The sequence below is a fragment of the Ixodes scapularis genome, unplaced genomic scaffold (assembly GCF_016920785.2).
Source record: "Ixodes scapularis isolate PalLabHiFi unplaced genomic scaffold, ASM1692078v2 PGA_scaffold1__304_contigs__length_218370807, whole genome shotgun sequence".
NCBI lineage: Eukaryota > Metazoa > Arthropoda > Arachnida > Ixodida > Ixodidae > Ixodes > Ixodes scapularis.
Window position 1 is genome coordinate 130,427,787 of NW_024609846.1, and position 25,670 is coordinate 130,453,456.

Sequence of the window (25,670 nt, forward strand, 5' to 3'; positions counted from 1 at the left end):
TTATCGACCTAGTTGCCACGCAACTGTTTTGCTCATGGCCAAAGTTGTGCTCCGCTCATATTTCTGCGGTAGCCAGCATGAGCGTCGGCAGAAACTGCTCGCAAACCGTTAAAATAAAATTAAAAAAAAAAATGATGCGAGTAGGCGGAAATTTTTTTTATTTACCGGCGCTGAAGGTTTCGGTGGGCATGGAACTGCTGCAAGGTTAATATGCCGCATCCACATTTATTTCGTGTGACAGTTTGGGTCGCGCACACTCTAGCGCGCACTATATCGGCGCTTAATCCACGTTTTGTTTTTCATTATAATTGGCACAGCCAAAGACAATACAATGCTGTCCTGCCAATTTTGTTCTTGAATATGACAGGGTACGCGAAACAAGCCATTAAGTTGGTAAAACGGTTTTCCGAAAAGCTTTCATTGCTACGTGCTACTCAGCCGTTTCTAGTTCCTTCGGAGGAGCAGACAACGTTTCGAGCGAAATCGTTGCGCTCTGGTACGAGAGGACATCTCGCTTTCTCTTTCTCTCTAATGGAACGGCCAATACAATTTGCTGGAGTTAATCCCGGCCAACTCCAGAAGAAAAATTCTTGCTGGCCGGAAATTAGTGAAGCACTATAAAGCTAAAAAGTATCTCGATAAATGCAGCTTGCTTGGGAGAGTTCATCCACGACTGTCTGTTGTCGGCGTTGTGGATGTATACCGACCTTCGATTGTTTATTAAATGTCTTATGTCAGGTTCCTCCAGCAGTCGTCCTAAAGGTCCTCTAAATGGATTTTTCTGGAGTGTTTTTCTAAAGAACACATCCAGAGGAAAAAGAAAACATTTTTTAACAGTCTGGATGCAAAAAGGAAGTCATAAAACAAGTTTACAGCGAACAAGAACTATTTTAAGAGCTATATTTTCGGCACGAAACGAATTTGTAGTTGGCGCCCGCGGAAAAGTGGCCGCTATTTATCACGTGACTGGCCGCTATTTATCAGGCGGTGCTTCCGCTCTTTCAGAAGTGCGCCCAGCGCGCGTACACGATTGGCTCTCTACCCCCCCACTTCCCTCTACAACGAGTCTCTCTCTCTCTTCCGGAAACTTCCTCATGGGCTCTAAAAGTTCGTTTCGTTTGAAGTGCAACAAAAAAACGAAGATCAATAAGTAACTTGTATAGTACAAAGGAGGCTCCCAAAAGAGCGCGAGCCCCACGTGGTAGACCTGTGCCCCGTTTAGGAGTGTACTTGTCCGGCGAGAGCGGCGCTGGCGGTAGCGGCACTGGCGGCGGCGTCGTCGTCGAGAAACGTGCGGTGGTGGCGTGACTTTGCGGCGGCGCACAGATCTACCACGTGACCAGCGGCGGCTCCCACGCACGCTAACTACAAATTCGTTTCGCGCCTTAAATGTAGCTGTAAACATTTTTTTTCTTCGTTGTAAATTCGCTTTATGACGTGTTTTTTTTTTTTTTTTTCCATATATATAAACAAAAGGTTACAGGTCAAGAAAGTAGCGGCAAATGCCACTCAAAGGTACCTCAAAGGTAAATATGTACCTCCGCCACCTCCGCATCCAACAGCGTCCCATCGTTTCCGCGACGTCGTGGCCAACGCGGGAGAGGGTTTTGCCTTCCTCTAAATATTTGTTTTATATTTCGACTTTGACTTAGCGTTGTGGAAGCCACCAGAGGGAGATTAGAGTTTTCCCCCTCCGATGGAAACAAATACGACTTTTGGGGGTTACGGTTCCCCCTTCAATAGATACAAAGGCCACTTTCAGAGGCTCGGTTCGCTCTCCGATGGATACAAAGGTCGCTTTCTTAAAAAGTGAGGGTCGGAGACCAGTTGGGGCATCACTCTGTAGCCATTATCTTTTCACTGAAGCGAAACAAGGGGCATTTCCAGGGAACTATTTTTTCGACTGCGGATGGATTTAAAAGGGGCGCATCACGCTTGTGGGAGGAGCATCTACTTTCCCGACTTGTAACCGACTATAGTCTTTTTTCTTTTCAAGTGTCTTTTAGCAAACAATAGGTAATGAACCTTATGGTTCTAACACCTTCTACGCCTTGTTGTTTGTAGTTGTTAGCCTTCAAGAAAACAGAAACAATAGAAACACGAATGGCCCCCTTCCCCTCACCCCCCCCCCCCCCCCCCCCCCCCCTTTCCTTGGTCCCTTCCGGGGAAAATATCGTGACGTAAACAATGTAAACCCTCCGTGTCAAAAACCTGTTGTTCCGATTGAGGTGTTGCTGGTCAAAAATATATAAACAATTGCGAATGATAATAGGGACTACTTTTATTTTGCGTGTATGCCTTTTAACGCGCCACGAATACAAAAAATAAACACAAATTTCTTCTTCGCCGGTGATGAATATGTGCTTTATGAAAATTTTACCCAATCCTCGAATTACTTCAGGAACAACTATTGTACCTTTCAGTGGCCGATTGCGTTGTCATGCTCCTGCAAATTCAATGAAAATTTTGTGGGTCGTCTACCTTGTGTGGTGAGTTTCTTTTTGTGTCAGTGATCGCCGGGCGCTCAATTAGCTACAATTTCAGTGCACCGCAGCTAACTTCGCTTTAGTGCCATCACAACCCGAGAGTGATCGATGTACAAGCTGTGATGTGTGGGAGCTGTGATACTGCACTCTCTTCTGCTGACAACTCTCAAAGTTGCACGCAGCTGCTACAGGAAACAAGGCTATCATAGGGAGATTGACTACAGGTCCCGATGATCATCCTCGATCAGTGGCGTCGGAACCAGGAAGGAGAAGGGGTTGAACCCCTCCACCTTCTTCCGAACATTCCCGACCGCCCCTGCCACTAACGGGCTTGATGAACTCGTAAAGAAGAGAATATATTTTTTTCTTCACACCATCTGGGTGATTTGTTCTCTTATTGCTTTTTTTTTTTTATTTTGTCGATAGGTTGTTTCTACTAACGGAATAACAGTGAGTGTGCAGGCGAGCTGGTGATGACTAATCATAATGTTAAATGTAACACATTAGACTGTGGCGCGGAAAAATAAAGGAATTTCAAGTCGAAGAAAAACACAACTGTAGGAGTACGCCTCAATGAGTGTAGGAGAACGTTTCTCAATAAGTCGTTCTCTTACAATTTTTTTTCCTACTTGCTTTTACTTTTTTTCGAGCCAGAGCTTCAGGTGCTACATTGCAATTGTTTCTACTATCGTGCATAAATTTTTACCTATAAAATAATTATACTATTAAAAATACAATTACAATGTGTTTTTTTCTCCACCTCAGAGTTCAGTGACCGAGACGACTGAAGAGAATGTCGTTACTATTGTCGTCGGCGAGTGCAATTTCAGATGTCTTGTGGACGAGAAATCGACCAAGTACGTTGTGGACTTGCAGATGGAGCCACAGCTTGCTTGTGAGTGCCAAAGAAAGCGCCAGTGGATTCGCACAGTCGCTCGTGATCCGTTAAGGTCCACTGTGACATCGGTGATGGGGTGGTAATCAAAGAGATGCGAGCAGGTGCTACACAAAGTTTCACCTGAATCATTCGTTTGTCCCGTTGACTTTGAGGCCCGTTTGACGTCGTCATCGACTGCGCAGTACAGTTCTAATCAGACTAAATCATGAGCGCAGGAGTACATCGGGAACGGTGTGTTCTCGGACCTACGAGTATCCACGTTCGTGTTTTCGCCCGATGGACCTTCATAGGTAAGATGTACAAACCATGCAATGGCAATGGCCTGTTACAGCGGGACCGGCGATCACGTCTCAACAGCGTGCAGGGTTCGTCTGCTCTTTGCGCATCTCGCGCGTTTTCTTTCCCGCCAAGACCGTCCATGTGCTTTTGTTTCCACCCGACCTCAACCAATGACGATACGTGCTTGGCTGCCTCGCTATCGTGCGTTCCCTACGCGTCATCTATGTTGCTCTTAGATTTGCGTGCCCTTCGTTGCATTTCGATGCACCAAAGACGCATTTTGGAACGCTTGCTCGCCGTATATAACGTGGTATATGCTCTGCTTCTTATATGATTTGTCATTTGTTCTGCTTTTTATATTATCTGTTAATATACTCTGCTTTGGGACATGGTCTGTTACATGCTTTAAGCATAGTTCGCCTTTACCGAGCTCCGAAGCAAGTTCTCAAACGTAGTTTGCGGGTTTTTAAATTTTATCTTAAATTTGTTCGTTTCAACGTGACTTACAATGCCTGTACAAATAACACAAGAAAAAGTACAGGAGAGAGACTACAAACGAGTCCCTGATAATTTTCTTCGACGCTAAACTCAGCGGCCCAGGGGCTTTGTCTTATTTCCATAGATCTCATGATTCTCTCACATCGTAACTTTATCGTAAAATTTGATTAATGTCAACTCTTTTAGCGAAAGGTGACGGCTGAGTCGGAACCATTTTGGAGGTTACCGAGTTTTGCGTTCCCTCGCTCATTGTGATTATGAATAGCATCTTTGTAAATTTTTGTAGACCCGAATAGCCGAACTTCGCATGAACTAGTAGTAGCGATTTTGGAAAGTTTATTTTTAGGTATAACTGTCAAAAATAACTGCCAAGACTTATGTTAATGATGCTTTGATTTATTTGCGCGTCGAAGGATTACCAGTAAACGAAACTGAGGTTGGAAGACGAGACGGCATCCACGAAGTGATCTCATGTTTATGTCGTTATAAGTTGAACCCTTTCTTCTTTCTGCCACTGATCCCTCCAGTTTTCTTGAATATATCTGAATATAAGGTAACTGCGAAGTATTAGACCTCACTTAATATAATTATCAGCAAACATTTCGGTGCGGTCTCCATGTTTCTCCCGCCATGCAGCCGAGCTGGGATTCTCCCTGCATCCGCCATGCGTTCCACTGGAGGTTAAAGCAACAGGAAAGGTACACACCTCTCGTTGATTTTTATTCCAACTCTTATTCTTGCCATAAACAGCTCTCTTTAAGTGCTTGTCTTAGAGACTTTAGGTAAATATAAATATTTACTTATTCGTTTTAGCTGTTCGTATCTACTAACTGCCAGGAGTACTGCTATGGCAGAAAGCCGAAGGACGTGAGCGATGGAACTTTGTGCGTTGTAAGTTGACTAGTTCATTATTAACTTTTCTTTTCAAATTTCAAATTATATTTTCAAAATTAAGCTTTGTGTTTCAAACGATGTGCGAGAGACGTTAACCCAGAGGTGATAATATGCAAAGGCAGTAATACCTCGGGTTGTCTAGGGCGCGATATACTGTAAGGGGCGGTGCAACACATTTTTTTACTTCCAATACATAGCGCGTGCAATTATTCTCTGACGCCCATAACTTACGAAAGACGCGTTAGGTAATTTTCTCAGCAGTGGCAGCCCCAGGAATGAATCTGGAGTAGAAATAGCCACGCTCACCCCCTCAACTAGGAGCCAGAATAAGGTGCCACGTGACCTGGTGCCGAACGTATGCCGCCAACGTTCATCGTGGCCACATGGGGTGGTTGGCAAAGCACAGGGCACGGGCTTAGCTTCAGGCATCGTTAGGGATAGGTTTATTTCCACTGCAGCAATTGGACACGGGTCAATACCCGAATGCTTTTCGAGGCATTGAATGTCACAAGCCCAAATTGAGTACTCACTCTGTGCTCGTGTCCGATCTACATACCGAATTTGAGAAGGTCACCATGGTTAATACCCATGGCTATGTCAGCACTACGAGGACTGTAACTATGCCATCAAATTTTGCGAAGAAAAAAATTTTTTTTTTTTTTTGAAATTACACCGGAACAAATAAGCTCCTCGGTCAGTGACGTAACGTCCGAGATTGATTGATTGAAACGTATATTATGTGAACCATATCCTGGCCTATTGGGCCTCATGTGGCATGGTGGAGGGGAAAAGAGGGTTTAGCGATGACGATGTGTCAGAAGTACCGTCCAGTCCCGGAGGACCGGAGGTAGGAGATGATTGATGAAAATACTAGTGTTCGGTCAGCAGGTGCTGACGTCCTCGGGTGGGTCCATTCGCGTAGGGTCGTCGGTCGGAAGGGCGGCGGTAGACCGTTGACCGTTGACCGAGTGTTCTTGTGTCATACTATATTTAGTGCCAGCAAGCTTACGTATATTATGAAACAATTCAAACCAATATCGCTGCGCGGCCATTTAAACTAATACCCGATTAACACGGTCAGGATAAAGGTACCTTTCACATAGGTTCCTTTGCAATCGGTGAATCAGCCCGCACTCTTGGGTTACAAGCACATGCCACGTGCGGAGGACAGCGAACTACTTCGCCAGCGACAATAAAGGTTCCCTAGCTAAGGGTATACCTTTATAATCGTGTGGTGATACGCAGCAGTGGTCACACTCTGACATCTGTCCGTCTTGGTAACGTGTCGTGCTGCGATTTACCACCGAGGTGCCTAAATGTGGTAAAAGCTTTGCATCAAAGTTAACAACAATTCGACAACAACTTACTTGAGTAAAAAGTAAACAACAATAACAAAAACGAAGACTGGATTTTTCTACCTATGGGCGCCAGTGTGATAACCGCGCACGCTCCGACTAGCTCATCAGCCTACAGTAGTATATTGTGGTCACGACTTGATATATATTTGGAGGTTTCTGAGGGGGTTGAGTTTTCTTTGGAAAAATGATTACAGTATTGTCTGCAGTCCACTCACAAGGCATGTTGGTTGACGGAGTGTGTACAGTGATAAGTGTAAAAACTGAATATAAAATTTATTTTACTGAACAATCGATAGAAAACCTCACTTAGTGGTGTATGTAAAAAAGAAAAAAAAGTAAACTGTGCAAAAACAAGCAAAAAACCCTGCAAGTTTCTGTCGATTGGTTTCTTTCTCCGTGATTCTTAATGCGTTATATTACGAGCAGGGTTACAGTCAGGTACGCATAAAACAAGTTTTAGCGTTTCATTATACAATTATTGTTTCATCCTTGAATTGTAAAGAGTTGCCCCATCACAGTATTTCAATACTGCCGTGTAAGGTACATTGGCGTGGCGCACAGTTTGCAGTGTAGTCGTTGTTTAAGCTCAGCCGGTGACAGCCTTTTTTACTTTTTATTATTTTGTCGATTTTTGAGGGTTGTTTCGTAGCTGGAAAAGTACAAGTGTTTTGAAATCACGATAGAACGTAGACTCAACGTGAGGGTTATTATTCATCCCCGATATCGACGAGGGTTCTTCAAAGCACAGGTATCACTGATAAAACTACGTTTTTTTGGCTTCTTCGCCTTGACCTTTTGTCTGTTATTGATAATAGTATACTAAGCGTATTTAAAATAATTCGCTAAATTATATAATTCTAGATGGACTGGATTACAACTGCAACTCAAACGCAAAAAGTGTTGCGGACTGGAGCCTGTTGGAATGGATTATGCACGGAAGTTCGTAAGTTTGTTATAAATTTAATGTGTTCTTATCTAGAAAATTGACATCCTTACCTCACCGCACACCTTCCCATGTCCGCAGTAAATGGCGTCTATCAACAAGCAGTGCATCTTCATCCCCTCTTCCAATAAAAACATAATTCAGTTGATCTTCACAGAGTTATAATGAATAGCACGTGTTATCTAAGGAGCAATAGACACTTTTCGAAATTCAGTGCCATCTGGTGACTCAAACAGCAGTTTCACTTTTGACATACCAATCGCGGTCATGAAACTGTACTTCACCATGCACCGTCAGTTTCGCACGTCAATGGTAGATGAAAATTGGCTGTACAATTACCTTAAAAAAAAATGTAATTGATTTTTTTTTTAGTTTCGATAGTGTGAACATAGGGGCTGACCAGTACAAAGGGGCGACCTATGGGCCCTCCTTTGATTAAACTTCCGTCATCAAAGGACTTTAGAGCCACACTCGTGCCAAGAGACTGATTTGAACCAGACTCTGACAGAAACGTTTAGGCAGCCGTTGTATCTAACTTGTGTGTCGCCTCGTATACAGACGTCTCGAACGTAGAAGCCTCATGTGAAACCCTCCGCTCGGCCCTACCTTCACAACTACCTCCTTCCCCCGCCTCAAGAGGGCCGCCATTCGTTCGGCACGTGGGCCGTACATCGAGATGATGATAGTGATCAAAGTAGCCAGACTGAATTTTGAAAAGGGTACGTTGCTTAAACTTTGTTTACACTTCTTTTCGCACTAAATCTGACTGCAGCCCACGCTACGAACCGATGGAGCCAATCAAACAGTGTCAAGAGTGCATAGTCAGGGAGTTCGTCGTCTTTTAAACGTTTGTACCCAATAATCCTATCAACCACAGAAAAAAAGTAAGTGCAGGTCACAGTGCATTTACTGCGAATGATAACCTGATCAGATCAAATACCGTCCCCGGCTTTCGGATATACACCGGCTCCACTCTCTGTCGTTCCGCCACTGCGGTGGCGCTGCTGTCGATATTCCGCATGCGCAGGCGCTGAATCTAACGCTAATCTGGTTTCTGCGCATGCGCAGTGCCCACACATGGGGCGTAGAAAGGCGGGCTTGTTTGTATACGAAGTGTTGGTCTACAGAGTGAAACGGAGCAAAGAAGACATTATAAAGTGTCGTTTCGGGTATAGTGAAGAACACGTCGGTTATTAAATCGACACCGCCCACCTTCGCGACATTACCATGCATGAACTGCGGGGAGTAACGACATGTGGTGACTGTAGGAGAAGACTTTAGCGTGTGCGGGTCCAAAAATTCGTGCAGCTGGCGCAGAAGTAGCGCATCCGGGGCTGCGGACCGGGAGGTTCTGGGTTTGATTCGTAGTGGGGGATAAGCGTGTATTGATTTAAAATTATGAGGTAAGGGCTTGCGCGCATTGATTTATTCAAGTTGCCATGGTAACCAAACCGCTTGTGCTGCCCGCCATGGGGTATGCGCTGATACAAAGATGGACGGAGAGACACATTTCTGGTTGGGGATGTGAATAAGCGTAACACACTACAGTATAAGTATAATGATGTATACTCTTATATGCGTGTAAGAATGCACGTTCTTATACTTATATGCGCATAAATATAAGCATGCACATACTTACACTTATGCGTGTATGCGCATAAGCATATATATAAGAAAGCTTGTATTAATACTACCGTATAAGTATATGTGCGTTAAACATGGCCTCTGAGACTCTTGGCGCGGAAAGCTCTACTCCGGTCCTTCCAAACGCGGCGTTTGCACACCAGAAGGAGCGTATAGCTCAGCTTCTCTACAGCTCCCAAGACGGTCCTGATGCTGAGCTGGCATCAGCATCTCAAACGTTAAAGGGTCCATTAGAGCCAATAAAGAAGCTACGGTTCAAAGTAACTATACTTACCCATCTTGGCGTTTAAAAATAATGGTTGCCAGTTATCTAAAGTTTTATCTGAAATCACAGGAAACGCTTTTCCGTCCACCACAAATGTTTAAACAGTTCGCGTCAGAGCAAAGTAATATTGAATGAGCTTCCTAACACCGAATCTAATGCTCAGGAGGTCGCATTTTTTATTAATGACGATCGGCAGTTGCGTCTGCTGTCTACTAAGCATCAAGATGGCGGCGCCGAAAACAATATCGGGGAACAGAGTGCCGATACTCTAAGAGCAGCTCAGCTAGTGGCTCTAGGTTCCATAAACTTATTTTAGAGCGTAGCTTTTAGGCGCACGTTAACGGGTTGAGCGGTGTAGGCGTCGCCGTCGGTGTAACTGCGCGCGATGCCTACTGGGAATAATGCAACCTAGCGCAACCGCGCGTTGAATTAGGGAACAATTTTCCCGCCAAATTTAGCGGGGAATTTTTCGCTAAATTTAGCGGGGAAATTTCTCGCCAAATTTAGCGGGAAACTTTTTCTCCTGTGATGTCAGATGTGACCTTCCCATCCGTACCCTCCCCTCGTCGTCCTCAAGAGCTGCGCTCTAATTCGGCATTACAGAGAATTGTAAACGTCTTTCAATATGTTCTAACTTCTTTCTCCTTAGCGTTCCTCCTCAACTCAAGAGCGAAATAAGAAATCACGCAATCATGACGTGCTTGGGCACCTCTACGGTGACTCCAAGCATCCACTGTCCTTTTTAAGCGCACCATGAAACTTTTCATTCTCAAGAGACGATAAGGAAGCTCTTATCATCACTTGAGAATGACAAGTTCCATGGTGCGCTCATTGGCACTCATTGGCCACGAACGCGAATTCAAATATTCACCGACGGATCGTTTGTTGACGAGCGCATACGTCCGAGTGACAGAGTGCCCGCGCCCGATTCGTGAGCTGGGGTAGACTGACGTGCTTTGGGTACCACGGATGTATCACAGTGAAAAGGCAAAAACCTTTCGAAGGAAAGGAGGCGCGGAATAATCCGCAATATTTTCGGATTTTCGTAACGAAAAACAGGCTTTTGACTTTCTACCCTCTTTCTCTTGGCCCATTAAACGATGTGCGATTAGCAAGATTCTAATCTAAAAATATCTATTTATCCCAACCAAAAATTTATTTCATGGACCCTTTAAATGTGTGTACGCGCTCTTATTTCCGTTATATGCGAAGACTGAGGGGGGCGAGCTCGTTGAGACGCGATTAACTTGCCGCTCAGTTCGTGCGCTGGCTGTGGCGGTGCTTTCTGTCGTCACGCCTTTGCTAAGACGCGCCTTCTAGCAAGCCGGCGCTGGTCATTAGTAAGCAATGAAGGAGATTGTGGTGCAAAGTGCCACTGCGGTGAAAGGGCCGAAGCCGTCCAATTCATAACGAGGCGGCGTCACAAGAACACCTGAGAGAAACGCTAAAAACGACAGGACAAAAACGATGGATAAAAATGAACGTCACAAAAGAAACAACTACTTTACTAGGGGAAAGACATCCAACTCCGCTCATTCGCTCATTTGCATTAGATGGCGCGCCTAGGGTGCCAATTTCTCCCGTGGCGGTTTAAACGTCTCGCCGTGCCGAAAAAAAAAACAACAAAAACACAACATATTTTTGTTCTCAAAATGTTCAAGGAACCAGATACGACGGATGTTGAGCAAACGCTTGCATCGACCGAAGGGCCGTCGGTGCGCTTTTCGCCCACTGGCGCGAATGCCTGATAACCGTGACTTCCATGGAAATAGGTGGCGCCCCCCACCACTCCCAATTCAATGCGGAAAAAACCCACTCATCCAGCATTTCAAACTGGGCCAAACCGTTCCCCGCCGAGGTCACTGTATTTCCGGGGAGTAGAATGTATACACCCTAGTAAAATATTTGGAAACAATGTATTTTGAAGCCCCAAACAAATGACGAGACAAAAAAAAAAAAAAAAAAAAAAAAATCCGAACCCCTTTATCTGCTATTCAGAATAGCGATCTGCATGTGAATAACGAGTATGATTTCGGCTACTGAGTCTCACAAATAAAATGGTATTTTTGGGGCAGAAACTTTATTCTCACTTGTCTTTGACTCGCCACTACTTTTTGATCAAAATGAATGGAGGCGCAGTTTGTCTGAAAACAATCAGGCATGCATTTAATCTACTATATCTTCTCGGGTCAAAAGAAAGTTGAACTCGTATTTCAACTACCACTTTCTTGAAAAAAGTAATATGTGATCGGGTGATCAAAACGCAACGACTATAATTCGGGCAATCAAGTGTAATTTTACTATACGGGCAGATATATATAGCCAAGCAATTCTTATGGTGACTTTCGACCCTGTAACAAGCTTCACTGCGCGGTGGATACAACCCTCAGTAATTTTTCACCATGTAAGTCTTTCCGACGAATGGAATGGCTGGAGGAGAGCTTTGCGCGCCACGAATCTCGGAGGTCATGGTATAAGTAAAAGAAGGCCTGCAATGCGTATGAAGTATTTTATAATACCTCAGCTAAGGCTAAATGAGTTAGACAACATAATATATGATGATGTCTATGTGCCGTGAAAGAATATAGTTGTCAAAGTTTATATATTTGTAAAAAAAAAAAAAAAAAGAAAAGAAAAATGGTTGCGCTAGACACGAGGACAGACGCAAAAGTGAAGACAAGTCTTCATGAACAGTTGAACTGCGAGCGTCTGTTTGACTGGTCCGCGCATGCGAGAGCTTACGACCATGTTTAACGCGCAACAAAAGGCGCAGGTGTTACATGTTTTGTGTGCAGCACTGTTTACGCAAATACCGTTGGTACAACTTTTAAAGTTTATGTAGAAGACGCATGCACAGACACACACTCAAACACAAACAAACAAAACGTGGACGAAGCAGAGGTAGAGAACAGGACACCGCGTATTACGTTTTTTTGTATTACGTTAAAGTTGAACCACTACCGGCTAGGCCAGTTAATTTTATTTAGTCAAGTTAATATTAGAGAAGTGTATAAATTAAAATAAACATCTCCCTTATTATTTTTGATAAGAGATCTCACGGACTAATCAAGACATATTTACACAGATGACGTACCATGGCGACATCCCCACGGATGTGTTGACAGAAATATCGTCGTCAATGGAAAGGTATGAGCTACGGTGTGTTCAAAACATTCCTCGTGGCCCGTGACGAGTTTCAAACATGAGAGACCTACACTCTAAAAGAAAAAGGGGGGGGGGGGGGAATCACCTTACACCCTTCTGTCCTATATAATGCACCCCAAAACTTCAGTTCGACGTACAAGAGCCCTAGGGTCAAACAGACGGCCCCCAATTTTACGAGGGACTTGATAACGGTGCGATATAACTTATTAGATAGCTAAAGTACCTATCAAACACCACTGAAAGAAAACACTAAGGTTTTGCAGGAGGGTCAAGAAAACCCCGATTATATTTTTTCCTAGTCCGTAACACGTACATTAACTATTTTAATAAGTGTACCACACGGCTATCAAGCCTCTCGTGAAAGGTGGTACCGTCAGATCGACGCCAGTGCGCTGTACGGCAAACTCAAGTGCATTATATGGGACAAAGGGTGTAACAGTACACCCTTTTTTTAGAGTGTATACTCACTGACAGTCTAAGAGACGGAGCGCGTGGCTTCTCATGTTCAGGCTTCTTCCTTTGAGATTCGTTACATGGCAATTGCACATGACGTCATCCATAGAACACTCCAATGGCCAGACTTGCCCAGACGTCGCTATTTGCTTTTCAGAAGATTATAGAAAATTAACCCGTCACTTAAAATTGCTACAAAAGCAGCTTCCCCTATGCAATGTGACGTCAGTGCAAGCCATGTACAGATCGACAGTAAGAAGTTCAAGGCTCGGCATGACCCGCGTTTCTTAAACGGAAAATTATAGTTACTCGTTTCGCCTTGTCGAAGGACAAAACGTAACATCGTTCCTTCAAACATAAGAATAAAACGCCTCGAACTTGGCAAGGCTGCGCCGCCGTGTTCTAAACTACTGCGTGCCCACGAATCCGACGGAAATCTTCAGTGAGCGCCTAAATTGGCTTAGGAACGTATCGCGCTACCATATGCCGCAGAGGTGCCCAAAGGTAACTAAAGCATCGCATAAAACAAATTACCTGAATAAAAAGTTGAAAAAAAAAACAAACAAAAGAAACGTAGACGATAACTTATTTTCCCTAACTACGGCGCCCGTCTGCTATCAGTATCTATCCACGCACCCTCTGACTGCGTATGGAGTGATGGAGCTAGCAGGGCGTTCCCGGCGGCAGCTTGGAGAATCTAGATTGAAGAGAAGGTCCACCTCAAATCATGGGGAGCTTTTGCCATTTAATGGTGGGCACCTGCAGCGGCGGTCGGTCGTAAGTGCGCAAAGGGTAAGTTCTCGCGTGGCGAAGAGGAAAGCAGGAGGAAAAGCGGATACGTTTTCAAACGTCCAACGCGTTCGCCAACTCCTGGCAGCTCGTACTGCCAATACGGCCCATGAATCACGTGATTCCGATAGAGCCGTTGGAAACCCTCTCTTATACAGGCTCTCTACGTCAGCTCAGAGAGCCTTTGCACCGAGAAACTGAGAGAGAGGGGGAGGTGAGGTTGCGTGGGGACGTCAGAACGCCGAGCTCTGGTTGGAACGATTAGTGGGTAGACCTTATAAAGCTAGCAGCCTTTGTCTCCACTGCCCTCGTCGAACACGCTAAAACGCGGAACGCCGGCGCCCGGCGTTTGGCTTTCGCATTCGAACGCGCTCGACGAGTGCAGTGGAGGGAAAGGCTTTACGTCTACCCACTATAATCATTCCAGCCAGAGCTCGGCATTATTACGTCCCCTCGCGCTCTAGTCTCCTTCTCTCGCCCAGTTTCTTAGCGCATATTACAGGGTTTCCAACTGCCCAATCGGAGTCACGGGGTCGATGGGCCCCGTTTGCAATAAGAGCTGCTAAGAGGTGGCAAAAGCGCACCCAAAAGCGCACTCGGACCAAAAAACGCAGTCCGAGTTGTGACATTAGGCAATGCAAGGGTGACATCTTCCATTGCTTAATGTCACAACCCAGACTGCGTTTTTTGGTATAAACATATGTTTCGGCATCGTCATTCGCTCAGCTGCCTCCGTGAGTTGCGTTGATTGGCTCTTCGTGTGTTGTGCGGGAAAGTAGACGCACGGGCTTTTTTTTTTAGAGTGTGTTTTCGAATCGTAAACGGCGCGGGCTTTGTCCGTGCCATAATGGTAAGCGCGTGATTTTTTTTTCATTAAAACACATGAATTGGACACAAAACAGATAAAACCGATTGTTCGTCGCGTACTCTAATGACAAATTCGCGTAGTTTCTTCTGCGCGCTCTCGAGCGCTCTTTCCAGAGCGCGCGCGATCGGGTGGTTGAAAGAGAGTGCTGTGGCCTGATCGACTGGTTCATTCCAAGGGCGCCTCTCCCTCTCAGAGCGCTCCCTAGCACTCCGTCTGTAGCCGTCGGTGTGCGGAGCGTCGCAGGCGTCACGTGGTACTTGGACGGGGATCCCGTGGTTTTGTTGACGATGGCCGGCAGTGGACTGTTGTGGTGTGCGGGGTCCGGCACGACGGCGATTGATATGCGGTTCTACAAAGTTCTTGTGCATTCGACGGTGCGAGGATTACAACGGACGGGACGACATTCGTTTGTGACCGTAACAGGAAAAGTCGACGTGTGAAGTATTTCCAGTTCTTCCACAAGATAGTTTATCTCCAGGCGGTGATTCCGCTAAGCCTAACCGACGAAGAAGCAGCTCGCAAAGCTCACCTTTGTTTTACCGTGTTTTGTGGTCGCTTCAAGAAATTTTCAGGTACGGTAAAAGTGCTTTTAAAGGTTTATGTTGTAAAATAAAGAGAAATACGAATATAATGCACTAGCTGTGATTTGCGTCACATGGCGATATGTGCTATATCCTGCTTGCACGATATTTCGCTGGGAAAAATGCGGTTTGTTAACCATTTTATATTTGACTGCTTTGCCGTACGCAAGAACACTATCGCAGCGCGTTCACTGTCGAAAATGCTGTGAGTTGACAACTCTTTCCAAGCATTGGCGTTCGTTCCGTTCTGCAAAAAATCAATTCGCATACTGCTGTTTTTTTTTTATTAATTTTTTTGCATGCCGATGGCGGAAGACTAGCTTCGTCGCAACCGTTATTTCATTACGTTGCGAGCGTAAATTTTGCTCAATCGTTCACCCTGCGCTGTAAAACCTTTTTTTATGCGTTACCAATGTCAAGAAGTTTTACTTCCGTGACTGGTCTGAGAATATCAGAGCGCTCTAAACCCAGCAGTTGTGATCGGCTGAAAAGGATCCCGAGTAGCTCTGGCAGCGAGGAGGGGGCGCTCTGCTGAATCAAGGTGAGAGGAGATTGAGCGGCGACCACCCGAATTCACCATAAGCCACCTTTCGCCTGCTTTTGGCGTGACCGGGTGCTAAGCTGACGCCGGGGCCGCAATGTTGCGCCAGTCAGAGGGTGCGTGGATAGCAGACGGACACCGTGCATGGTAGGGAAAATCAGTTATTGTTGTCTGCCTTTTAGTCAAGTAAGTTTATTCTTTGAAATCTTGATGCGATGCTTCCCCCACCTTCGGGCGCCTCTGTGGTAAATTGTGGGGCTATGCGTCACCAAGCCGAGTTATCTGGTCACTTTAAATGCTTCCGAATCATGTTTGCTCCTGTTATTGAGTGCTGGAGCCACGCGTATTATTTCATGAAATTTGTTGTCGCGCCTTCATATTACACACTCGTGTACAAAAAAGTGCTACGACAACCGCTGATTTGTTCTTACTCGAACAATTTCGTGTTTGTATTATGGCCTATGCCATCGCTCTAATTGCCTAAAAGTAATTACAAGAGTGAATGAGGCACCCGAAGCTGCGCAAAAATGAGGTTTGACGTTCTTGATGACCACGAATTTTGCACGCGCGTGGTGTTTTTTTTTATGGATTTAGAAATGAGTTTTTAGGTTTCAGAGATGTCTTACACCCGTGTCACGCACACACAAAAAAGATATAATTCTCAACAAATAACATTTGAGCGATCGGCCGATCAGCACGTGCCACTTCGTGCGCAGCGCATTTCGCGCGCGACGCTCAGGATCGCGAGCCGATTCGCCGATCAAGCAAATGCCATTCTTTCGATATGACCTTTCCGTGCGACAGCGGTTCTAGATAACATGAAACATTTTATTGTACACGGACGTCCGCGGCTTTCTGGTCATATTCCGATCTCGTCGTAGCTGCCAATGCACCAGTGAGCCTGAGGACGGATTAGTTTTGTAGAGCTATCTCATCTACCACAGGAGCGAATGCTACTATACCCGTCGTTTTCAACGTTGTTAGGCTTCAGAAAAAAAGTGAAAGCCGTTTACAACTCCCTGTAACGCCGAATTGGAGCGCAGCTCTAGAGGAGGAGGAAGGAAGGGTACAGAGGGGAGGGTAGACCCCTCCTCTTCCTCCTCCTGCTCCCCTCATTCTTTAACATGCTCTGGGGGGTCACCTGACCTCGGGGGGAGGGGGTCACGTGACCTCGGGGGGGGGGGGGGGGTGTCGCGTGACTTCGGGGGGGGGGGAGGGGGGGAGTCACCTGACCTCGGGGAGGGTGGCCACGTGACCTCGGGGGTCACGTGGGGGTCTACTTGGGGGGTCACGTGACCTTGAGGTGATCTTGGGGGTGTCACATGAAATTGGGGGTAATGTGACCTTGGGGGGTCTATGACCTGGGGGTCACGTGACCTTGGGAATCTATGACCTGGGGGTCACGTGACCTTAGGGTGGCCTTGGGGGTCACGTGACCTTGGGGTGACCTTGGTTATGCCGACGGCGACGGCGACGCCGCTCAAGCCGGAAACGAGCGCCTAAGAGCTGCGCTCTAAAAAATGACCGCATCTCCACGTGGTGAATGATGTTGATTGGGGCGAAGCTCTGGTGGTGCTGATGATATTGATTTTATTGTTCATAGGTAGTACTGATGGTGCTGATTTTTTTATTGCTCATAGGTAGTGCTGAGTTCCGGGTTGCGTTTCGACTTCATTATTACTGCTTTATGTTCGGTGAAATGCAGAGCCAGTGGTTCTTCTAGCGGAACAGCTTGGATCCGCTAAAGCCTTGGAAACGCATCTCCACCGTTTAAGTCAACGGTCCATGTCAGAAAGAGAATGTGTGGTATGGATCGTGGTTATATACGCATTTGAGCATTTGACCGCAGCGCCCCCTCGTCTATAAACGTTGAGCCAATTCATGCAAAGTTTAACGCGATTATATACGCATTTGACCGCAGCGCCCTCTCCTGTCTAGACATTGAGCGGCTACATGCAACGTCTCATCCATGACATCCCCAGCTCTTGAGTTACTACCACGTCTCAGAGCCCCCTACTCGTGCCGCAGTCGTGGCCGAGTGGTTAAGGCGATGGACTAGAAATCCACTGGGGTCTCCCCGCACAGGTTAGAATACTGTCGACTGCGCAAACATTTTTTTCTTTTTTTTAAGAAGACAGATGGGATGGCAATCGATATGACCATGGACGCCGGATGGACAAGGCTAGACCCTTAAGGAGGTTCGCCCTCCAAAAAATTCATGTATTTAGTAATAGTTTTCGACACTGCGGTGCTATAGGTAACGACAGCTTAAGAAAGTTTAGGGCGTGGCTTCTCATTTACGATAAGGAAAGTGGGACATCTTTGTTTTACGCTTCTCGCTTGGTCATTGGTTCTTCAGCCTACTTACCGGCGGATTCCACTATCCGATTGGCTGATGATGAGATGAGATGATCGGGATCCCCCACGCCCTGGGTTTCTTAAGCTGTCGGTGACTATACGGCGAGCAAGTGTCCCATAGTGTAGTCATGTGCAGCTAGATGCCACTTCGTTGGCTTATACCTCCGGTGCTAACTCGGTGCTTTCAGTGTTTGTCTGGCTCCGCGTGAGCTAGAATCTTTCTTGCACGCTAGGGCACGAATTGCGTTCATCGCGGGCCTGCATTGAAGGTACGACGGCCGGAGAAAAAAGATATTTAGGAAACCTAAGCGGGAACAAATTTAGAGAGAGAAAGAGACAAGAGCGCATGGGGTAGACGTTAAGCTGCCTTTGTCTTCACTGCACTCATGGGACGCCGGCGTTCGGCGCTTGGACGCGTTCGATGAGTGAGTAGAGTCAAAACAGAGTTTTAGTAAATCGTTCCGATACCCCCGTTACGTCCGCTAACAATAGCCGATAACGACGCGACGCGCGTGCGCAAAGGGGTCATTCTACCCAAAAATTAAACATTATTGTGACCGTGAAATAACTTTCAAACGCCTTTCTGCGGTCATTCCTAAAATATAGGTTGTATAGCATAGCGTCAGGGTGTCCTAAAAACAAATATTTGCAAGTTCTCATAATTAAGACCCTTAGAGAAAAAAAAAGAGGAGTTTAGATTGCGTATTTTGTGAAATTGTAGCATTTGTTTTGAATCTGCTATCTACCACACACGTTTCAAAAGCGTGATCTTTTGTTTTATAAAAGTAAACTTCTATATGTTTGATTAAAAAAAATTGTACACCAATGTCAGCTCCAATTTATGACTTGATCCCAACGTCCATTAATGCTAAAGTATTTATATTTTTACGAATTTTAAAAGAAACAAGTGTAACCGACCTGAATGTCAGTGGTATAATAAAAGGTATAAACATATAAAAAAAACTTCTGCTAACCATATTCAATTTGGAAGTACACAGACTGTTTAACACGTTTTCAAGGAAGTCTTACAACAAGAGCCATTCACCCTGGGCCAACAATTAAAATTTTATTAGCTTATAAATAAATATAAATAAATCAATAAATCCGTATCTTTGTGATGTGTCAGTGGTGTAACTGATCTTATATGTGCTATTTTTTTTTCATAATATCTCGATGAGAAATAACTTGCAGTGACAAAACAGACATAGTTCCTGTTGCGTTAAAGATATTAAATTCACGCTGTGAGATTTTTCCTTTTTAAATAAATTAGCGCGAATTGTCAGTCCTGTAATGGTCAGCCCTGTAACAGTCATTCGTATTAGGGAGGAGGACAGATCGTGACGCCCCCAAGCGGTTAACTTTACAACTACACGGATGGGGACAACAGATACAATGACTCAGTGCTCGGCCGACATAGCCGAACGCGGCGTCAGCGTTCGGCTGGAGTTCGTGTTCTCCGGGGAGGGGGAGGGGGGGCTCTTTTGTTTCCACTACGGCCTGCATGAACAATGCAGCATGTACGGTCCCAGCTCAGCACAAAAGCCAAGTGGGTCAAGCTCGCATTCTCTGAGGATAGATCCGGCACTTAAAGTCGCTTCGTCGATTGTTAGTATTTTGTACATTAAACTGTGCTCCGCGCTCCATTGTAGAAGATGACATGGACATGCCCATAAGGCCCGTCGGCATGTGCACAGGCCTTGTGTTGAGTAAACACCGAGCGTGGGGAAAACAAACGGGTCAGAGCGCCCCCTATAGTTCGATCTCCTGCCCAATAACGGTCGTACATATAAAGGTCAGCCGCGCAACGATCATTAGTGTCGCCAGTAAACCGCAACACGGGTCAGTCGCATAAAAGATACATTAAATTTCCCATTTGTATTCGCTATATAACCATGGTACTTCATGGCCAATTAGATTTCTTAATGACAGGCACGAAATGCAAAGTCAAATACCTCAATGGCTCCTGCATCCCCCCCCCCCCCCCCCCCAACCAAAAATATCAAAAATAGAATGCTTCGGTACGCGGAAAATGTTCTTACTATATATTTTTACACGATAAACTTATTTTTCGGTTTGTGTCAAAGTACTAAACTGTAAAAAAAATGAACATGCTCCCAAAAAAATAATGTTGTGCTGTAAAATCAGTTTAATTACTTTTTGAACAGACCAGGTGGCATACTTCAAAAAGCTTTTGCAAAAAAAAAAAAAAAAAAGAAAAACAGCCCTTGCAAGAATATTTTTTAATCTAGACCTAAAATTCGAGTATTTACTGTTTTTGCGTGTTATAGCAAATATGAATATTGCAAAATAAAAACAAAATACATTCTGACAAGCACAAAAAATAAAGCCGTAAAATACCTATGGCTAATTGTATATTGAGCACGTTCCACAATATTTGTTGGTAAGGATATAAATAAACATCTTGGAGCTCGGCTAAATTTTCTATGAAAATAGCAAATGAATCACCTATTGATGAACATGAAATAGTAAACGAAAGTAAATTTCGCCAAGTTATCTTGTTACGAACCTAAATGTTTAATCTTCCGAAGAATGACCCAAAGGTAGCGGCGGGGTATCCGGTATCGTTATCGGAGTCATCGGAACGATCGACTAAAACTAAAACCCCTTAATTATTCCAACCAGACACGTGCTGCACGTTCTGACTTTGTCTGTATAAAATATTTGAAGTAAATTGCAAAAATAAAGCGTTGGAAAATGCATGTGGAAAGTGCCATTCTGCTTTGGAACAGATGGATGCGCAGCACCTGCATGCTGTTACCACACTGGCAGCACGCTCCTGATGCTTGGGCAATTTCGCAGATGGTCAATTTCTGTGACCAAATTCGTTTCTAAATTCTTTAGACGCAAAGGAAAAAAAAATATATATCGAGATAGTTTTGTCGATATGTAAATGAAACACTATTGTGCAGTGACCTTACCGTGATTTGACCTATTCTCTGCATCGCCGGTGAGCGACTGACGTACTAGAGATATCTCATATAAACATAGCAACTCACTGATGTACGTGCTAAAAAAAATGAACGTGATTGTTTTCTCGCTTGTAGACAATAGCTGACTCCTGTGTCTCACATTGCAACCATAGATGGGCAGAGATCAGAGAAGATGGAACGCTTTGTGCAGTAAGTACAGCTTTTAGTAATGTTAATGGCTTGCTTACAAATTGTGCGAACTGGTAGATCAGTAAAAAATGAAAAAAAAAAAGAAATCAGAACGTCATGCTTATGCAAGTGTACCGTTTTAAGTCTAGTTGTTATAAACAATTCCAAGGTTACTCATCTTTAAGTATATACCGGGCGTCCGCGAAAGAACAAAAGCCTGTTCCGCACCGCAAAAACAAATTGGACGTCGCAGAGAGCTGAACCTCCGTCCGAATGTAGACCCAGCGGTTCGAATAAGGTGCCAAAGTTTTAGCATTAACCGTTATCTTATTCAAAAGTTATAAGCGATTTTCTGAAAATTTCAATAGCAGAATGGCGGCCGACGTAGCTTTCGGATAAATGAAGCTCTACGGCGCCAGAAACTGAAAACGGGGAAAGTAGGCCCCATTTTCTCATTGAAAATTTCTAAAAATCACTTATAACTTTTGAATAAGATAAGGGTTGGTGCTGGAACTTTGACATCTTGCTCGAACGCCTAGCCTGGGGCTACGTTCTGCCGGAGTTTGAACTCTCCCCGATGTCTAGTTCAATGATTTTCCTATACACCTCCTACAAAAGATGTACCCTCCCCCCCCCCTTGTTTTTCTGAAGACACCCCTTAACCTTAATTCGCAACGACTCCTCTACTCTACCCCCCCCCCCCCCCCCTCTAAAAATTGAGACATTTCCTCCGAATTTCAATCCTAAGGAAAACCCCTGGTCTAGTTTATTTTTGCGGTGCAAAAAACAGGGTTTTGTCTTCTCGCGGATACCTAGTTTATTTTTGTGGAAATAAAGACCCTGTAAATTTTCTTTTGTGATACCCTGTATATATATTGCAGGCTTTGGTGCGTACCCCTGAACCGCGAGAAAGACCAACGAGGCAGATATCAAAACACACACCTTTTTACTTCGCTGTCGTTAGTGCCACTAAATAAGCTACGCTTCAAAATAACGACACTTGTTCATATTGTGTCTTAAAATCATGGTTGCCAGTTATCTGAAGCTTTAGCTGAAATCACAGGAAACGCTTTTTTGCCGTCCACAAATGTTTAAACAGTTCGCGACAGAGCAAAGCAATATTACCTGACCTTCCTAACACTGAATCTAATGCTGAGAAGGTAGCACTTTGGAATCATGACGATTGGCAGTGGCGTCTTCTCTGCATACGAGCCAAAATGGCGGCGCCCACAGCAATGTCGGGGAACGCAGAGGCACTAAATGAGCTGCGCTTAGAGTATCGGCACTCTGTTCTCCGATATGGTTGTGGGCGTCGCCATTTTGGTGCTTGAGTAGAACACACGCAACTGCCGATTGTCGTTTATCTCTCTCTCTCTATCTTTATATATATATATATATTAAATGCACACATCTGCAGTTACTGACAACCTAAGAAACGAAGGGAGTTGCTAGTCCCGAGCACTTCATTATCGATCAGGTGGCAACAAACTTGGCGGCATTAGCAGTTAAGAACCACGGAAACCAATCTCGAAGCCAAAAGCTTGAACATAAGCCCCGCCCCGCGTTTTTTGAGATATCGGAGAGCTCTAAAATTGGGGGTCATAACGTCTAGCTCGATTTCTCAGATGTTGCTTCTACAAAAATTAGTTTTGAACGTAAAAACCAAGTTTCTAGAACAAAAGACATAAGCTATATAAACTGCCGTCATTTGAGTAGAGCGATGGTTTAAATTTGGCGTGCATTGATCAACCCGACATAAGTACCAATATGTCTACGCATCTGTAGACAATTCGGTGAGCAAGTCGGCTGTTTCTTGCGCAGGGGTCGTGGTAACGTCAGAACGACGCCCAGTTCTGATTGGTTTTGATTGGAAGCATAGTGTGCACACCTGAGTGCTGGATGCCTCAAGGTCTACCCAGTATTCTCTTCGATCAGCCAATCACAAGTCGGCGTTCTGACATCAATGCAACTCCTGTGCAAGAAGCAGACGAACTTGCGCTCCGCTTCGTTTGTACAGGGTGGCACAAGTGCATCCGATGCTGCAAAACGAGCCGGAAAAATCGGCGTCTGCACATGAAAAGCTCAAACCTTCACCAAATTTGCACTGCGGAGGTTAGGTTTTCCATGTAAAACTTCACGGCATACTTCTTTTCCTGTAAGAAATGAGAGCAACACACCTTCTAAAGTCAGCGTCGAACGCGTTCGCACATGATCGAGTTAGCGACGCTATTAACTTGTGGCGCCATGTCCAGGTAGGCGCAGCGAGCAGACGAAACACTCGTTTCTGATCACTGCACCTATTGGGATCAAGATGGCGCCACAAGTTCATAGTGTCGCTAACGGGGTCGTGGCAAACGCGCCCGACGTTGACTTTGGCAAGTATGTTATTATTTTTTTTTTTTTTACAGGGTGTGAACTACGCATTAAAATTTCTTACGGTTGAAACTGACCTGCTCAGTGTACATTCGGTGAAAGGTTGAGATTTCTAAGGGCAACTGCCGATTGCTCCGGTTTGTTTTACAGTGTCGGATCTGCTTGTGCCACCAAATGCATTTGTATTTTCACTTGTCAAGAACGTATTGATAGCAGGAACCGTGTAGTTCTCTGTTTTCGTTAGTCAATTTTTCAATTACCTTATGCATTTTTTTATCGTGAACGGTTTCGCCTATAGTCTTCTAAGTTCTTAGATAGTAAACACTGGTAAGTGCCGTTAAAGGTTACATAAATTAAATATTTTGAGCATTTTAAGCTAATTGGCTCTTCTAATAGTTTTTGAGGTCGTACATCTATTCGTGAAGTGATATCAGTAATATTTAAAATTGATGTTTTGTACTTTTGTGTTCGATTACTGTACAGAAACACGTACACTTTTCATCCAGATTCAGCGAAGGAAGAAAGAAAATTAGTCATAAACAGATGGACTGCTTTCAGTGCTAAGCAAAGTTTTAATAATTTGCCTGAAAACCGGAACCGTAAATTACTCTAATTCACAATTTACGTACATTGGCGGAATTCTAGTATCAATTACGTTTGTCGAGGAACCCCCAAAAAACATCACAATCTACAAGCTGGTTGTTTAAATGAGAACGTATTGCTCTCAATCCTTCTTTTCTGCATATTTAGCGCATTAAAACAAAAAAATTATTTGGAAAGACGAAGGTGGACACGATAGGCGTTTGTCAACAGGGATTGTGTTCGTCTATACGTAAGTATTGTACCCTCTTTCGGAATACGCAGTTTCATTAATAATAGTATGCTTAAATATTTTTATAGACGAGGATAACGGTTCGCTGACACGTGACATTACTGTGCATGGTTATTCATTCCTTCTGAAATTGAACTTTAAGTGAATAATCACTGGTTTCGAGGTTTTTAGCTCAACACTTGGACATCACTGAAAAAAAAAAAAAAATGTCAATCGTTTTCATTATTACCTAAATTTGCAAGGATTGCTCAGTGGCCAAAGTAGTAAAAAGTGTACCAAATTACTTCTTATTTTTTACAGCGCGTAGTTGTTTCATGGAGTTTTCTTATACCCGGCGCCATGTATTGCGCAAGTGAAGTACAGAACATCCGCTATTCCAGCGTCGATGGATAGAGTCCTTGCCAGAGCAATGTTGTACGTTTTCTAGCAGCGGTAGTGCGTTGTATTGAGTCACCTGACTTGTTAAAAAAAGTTAAAGAGGGTCTTGAAAACAACAACAACAACAACGAGTTAGACGTTGATTGTAGCGCATTTTTGCCCTTAAACTTGAATATCACGAGTGTTTGACTCGAGCGTATCAATAGGCGAGATTTCTCGCGCATCAGGAAGCTCGCGCAGCGAGCTTAGAAAAAGCAAAAAAGAAATGCTTTCATCTCTCGGAGCTGGCTCCTACAGGGAGGAAAGCTGAAAACTCAAAGTGTGACGTCATACCCAGAGGTTAAGGCTGCCTTGCGCGTGCCGCTTGTGAGGGAATGCGTGCAGCGTTTTTGACTGTTCGGGCAAGGCCTGCGAAAAGCGCGGAAATGTTGAGATATTGGCATGGTACGTCATGATTCCCTCCTCGCACCGAACGCGAAGGGAAGGAGGGGCTTTAGCGCCGTTTTGAAAGCGCTGTTGTGGACACTTGGCGTATGAATCTGAAATATCATTTTGATATTCGTAATGCCGGAGGCCAAACAAAGACGATTTAGTTTTTTTTTTTTTCTCGCAAGTACGGAACCGTTTCAATTTCTCGTTATCTGTGCGGACTCATAAAGGCAGAAGGAAGGACAGCATAGTTGCATGTAATGGGGAATCTAGCATTAAAAAAAAGGAAGACAAAGATGTGATTTGCTAAACAAGAGAGGAACGCCAGGGTTTTTCCTGTGCTGAATGCGCGAAGTATCATAGTGAGTATCCCTCTTTTCCTTGTGCCTGCTTAGTAATGTTGCTAATTTAAAATCTCACATAAAACCAAAAGTAGACTACATATACAAGAAATATTAATAACAGCAACAACGAAACCTTTTTTGTTAGATTGCCGGCTTGGGGGTAAGACGCATGTTG

General features: G+C 44.5%; 1 protein-coding gene across 1 annotated transcript in view; it reads left to right on the top strand.

The window, feature by feature from the left end:
- The first annotated feature begins 360 nt into the window (after positions 1-360).
- The window catches only part of LOC115322695, a 43,077-nt gene continuing 17,767 nt past the window's right edge, over positions 361-25,670 (top strand). The window contains exons 1-8 of the mRNA XM_040220715.1: positions 361-393; positions 3,252-3,381; positions 4,798-4,859; positions 4,975-5,052; positions 7,275-7,356; positions 12,351-12,412; positions 21,086-21,160; positions 24,263-24,344. Coding sequence (XP_040076649.1) covers positions 361-393; positions 3,252-3,381; positions 4,798-4,859; positions 4,975-5,052; positions 7,275-7,356; positions 12,351-12,412; positions 21,086-21,160; positions 24,263-24,344 — 604 coding nt within the window. The remainder of the gene's footprint in view (positions 394-3,251; positions 3,382-4,797; positions 4,860-4,974; positions 5,053-7,274; positions 7,357-12,350; positions 12,413-21,085; positions 21,161-24,262; positions 24,345-25,670) is intronic.